Raw genomic sequence first — 3,165 nt, forward strand, 5'->3', positions numbered from 1 at the left:
ACACATGAATACAAACAAAGCCACTGTGCTCATTGCAGTCCAGCTGTTTGCCAAAGTGGAAAGAGGAAAAGTGAGACTTACCAACTTCTTTCACATGTTTCCCTAAAAATATGTAAAGAAATTAATAAAGGTTACTATTTAGAGGTTATTCCTTCCTTGATAGACATTGAAAGAACAACTATGTATGAATTTGTACCAGCGTACGTAGGCTTATATTAGAGTTATGACATAGGAAAGGTACTTTAGGATTGATGAACATTTTGTCTTTGAGCATTCAAAAAGGTGTGGATTTAAAATTTCTGGTTTGCAGAGAATTGTTTCTCTCAATAAGGAACACATCTCATTACTTACTGCCTTTGCACAGACATTTCTAGCCTATCCTTCAATACGGTGTCATCTGTCAGTGTAGTATACTGCACGGACAATTCTTGTTTTTTCAGTCTTGTTTGAACTGAAACCAGAGGCAGCCAGAAGTGACCCTCTCAGAACTGGGAATGGGAGAGGGACGACCATGTAAAATTGAGGCCAAACTGGTGTGTTCCCAGTCCCTGGTTCATCCTCTGAACCTTAATGCTATTTCTTTTCCTGGACAGTTTGCAGGGCAGGGATATTAGAGGCTTCCCATTAGTGCTGTTCATGATCTTATTTATATTTTACCAGAAAATATCTTTCTAGTTCATTTTCTATATTTACCTTTTCTTTTAGAGAAATAAACAGTCAGGATAATGACACCAAACAAAACCACCATGATCACACCTAGGACCACTATCCAAGCGGGTACCTTCTGGGAAGAATGATCTGAAAAACAAAAGCCCAAAGGTAGTCACCTTACTGTGTGAAGTGTGGAAAAATCAAGTGTTTGCTTCCTACATCTCCATTCCCTCAGGACTGATCTAAACTAAAAGGGAAAATTTAACTTTGTCTACTCTACAGAAAATGCCCCAAACTAATTAATAAAAGATTGTAACCAACAGTCATAAAATGTACATGCACAGTGTATAAATGGGCTTTGTTTGATTCACTACTTCTGCTGCAATGAAAAGCAACCTTGTATAGTGGCAAGGAGGGAGATTTAGAAAAATGAAAACAAGATTTTACTCCAAATCCACTGTCATCTACAACATCTCCTAGTGGATGATACTCAGCCAGGCTTATGTGAATGTGGATACAGCCTCAGAGCTGAATGGGAGAAATAGCTGATCACAAGGTGAAGTTTTCCCTCTCCGATTTTCAAACAGCCTTTACCAAAATGAATGGAGTGCATGGGAGCTGTTGCAGTGCTGTTGCATGGCAGCAGGTCCCATGTCATTATTATCTCACAAGACCCCACTGCCCATGTCTAGGTAGAGTGATTCTTCCCGAGTTAAAGAGAAGACCGTTCAGGCTTGTTGTGCTATAAAAAAACATTCACAAGTAAAGAAAGGGCATTTTCACAGTGCTCAATGAATTTTTTTCATGAGCTAATCATCTCAGTAAACTGAACTACTCAGAAGTCTTGGGCTTTAGATTTTAAATATGTGAATCCAAGAAATCAAGTTTTATTTCTCTATTATTCTTTTTCTCCCACCTCCTTATAGCAGCCAAATATAGGGCCAAAGATGTAAAATGATTGAAGAAGGTGTAATATTTTAAGAACCCCTTGCCAAATTTAGAACACATAAAATAATGTTATATCAGTGGCAGATATAAGGTAACATTTTGAAATGATCCTATGAGCCCGAATCCAGAAGTGACATACTGGAACTCCTTCTAACAATGAAATAACAGTTAAAAGTGAATTCTGTGTAAGGATGCGCTACTGGGAATCACTATGAACCACCCACAGATGAATCAATGAATTGGACTACAGACCTGTCACCTTTATTTCCATTTGGGCCTCCTCAGTAATGACATCATCCTGAATAAAACAGGTGTACTGCCCCTCATCAGAGAGTTGGACACTGGCAATTTTCAAGTCAACACTTCCATTGGTGAAACCATCTTTCAAAAGCTCCGTCCTTCCTTGATATTCAGGCATCTGCTGGTCGAACTGATCCTTCCTATATCGATACAGGTGCACATAGGAAGTGAACTTAGACCGAAACCATCTCACCTCCATGTCCTCAGCACTCCTCCTGGGGGACAGGTGACAGGGTAACACAACGTCCTCACCAACCTCAGCAGAGATGGGGTGATGAGGTCCTATCACTTTAAACAGTGCTGTGAAAAATGCCAGGATAGTGAGAATCTGAGAATTTCTTATGTATTCAACTAATCACAGACATGCATTACTCCTTTATTTTACATAGTTTTCTATTCTGTGGTACTGTTTCAGGCTTTCTCTGTAAGAGTGCCAGGTATCCTGAATTATGGAGTTTATGGGGAAAAAGGTATTTGTGTAAGTCTATGTGTCTAGTATCCTGGGGGAGTGACAAGGCAAAAAAAAAATGCCATCGATAGCATTTCTCCCCTCTAAGATGTCTAAACTTTGCCACCACTAGCCTCAAAATTACACAGATTGGCTCAAGAAAGCTGCCCTGTTCTTCACTGATTTATAGCTTTCCCATTCTGGCAATGTGCAGCAGCTGTATGTAACTCCAGAGGGTGATCCTACACGAAATAGGGAGATGCACATCCCTCTCCCATTCTCTTAGAGGACAGCCTTATACACTTCCATTGTCTCTGCATAAAGCATGACCCAACTCATTTAGATGGGAGACGTCTGTGTGACCCAATGTGTCTGAAAGACAGCAGCATTAACTTCAGTGTCAAATACGTAGATGTAGGCCTGGGGAAGAAGGGAATGGTGTCCACCCTGTGGTCAGTGACCTAATAGTTCAGGATCTTGCCAAGGAAGTGGGAGGATGACATTGCTCACTTTTCAGAAAAGTACCCTGCAGGATGACAAGGAGTACAAGAGCTATAGGGACAGAAATATGCTAGAGCCATTCTACCCTCCATAGCCCAGGGGGGAAAAAACACTCCTACAGTAGAGAAGACACCATGGGTTTGTCCTTGCTCCTGTAGGGGAACAGAATGGAGTCAGTTGCCATTATGTGTAAGCGAGCAGATCACGTACGCAGCTGAAACTATGAGGAAGTCAAAGGGCATGATCCCAAACTGCTAGGCTAAGCACAAACTGGAACAATTCTAGTTTAGTAAAAACAGGATACTAGTATAGAAAGA

General features: G+C 40.8%; 1 protein-coding gene across 1 annotated transcript in view; it reads right to left on the reverse strand.

Moving 5' to 3' along the window:
* Positions 1-3,165, reverse strand: part of LOC106722930 (myelin-oligodendrocyte glycoprotein-like) — a 15,963-nt gene that overhangs the window by 8,811 nt on the left and 3,987 nt on the right. Inside the window, exons 3-5 of the mRNA XM_025192042.1 lie at positions 1,852-2,199; positions 694-798; positions 17-102 (exon numbers count right to left, since the gene is read on the reverse strand). Coding sequence (XP_025047827.1) covers positions 17-102; positions 694-798; positions 1,852-2,199 — 539 coding nt within the window. The remainder of the gene's footprint in view (positions 1-16; positions 103-693; positions 799-1,851; positions 2,200-3,165) is intronic.

The sequence above is a fragment of the Alligator sinensis genome, unplaced genomic scaffold, assembly GCF_000455745.1.
Source record: "Alligator sinensis unplaced genomic scaffold, ASM45574v1 scaffold900_1, whole genome shotgun sequence".
NCBI lineage: Eukaryota > Metazoa > Chordata > Crocodylia > Alligatoridae > Alligator > Alligator sinensis.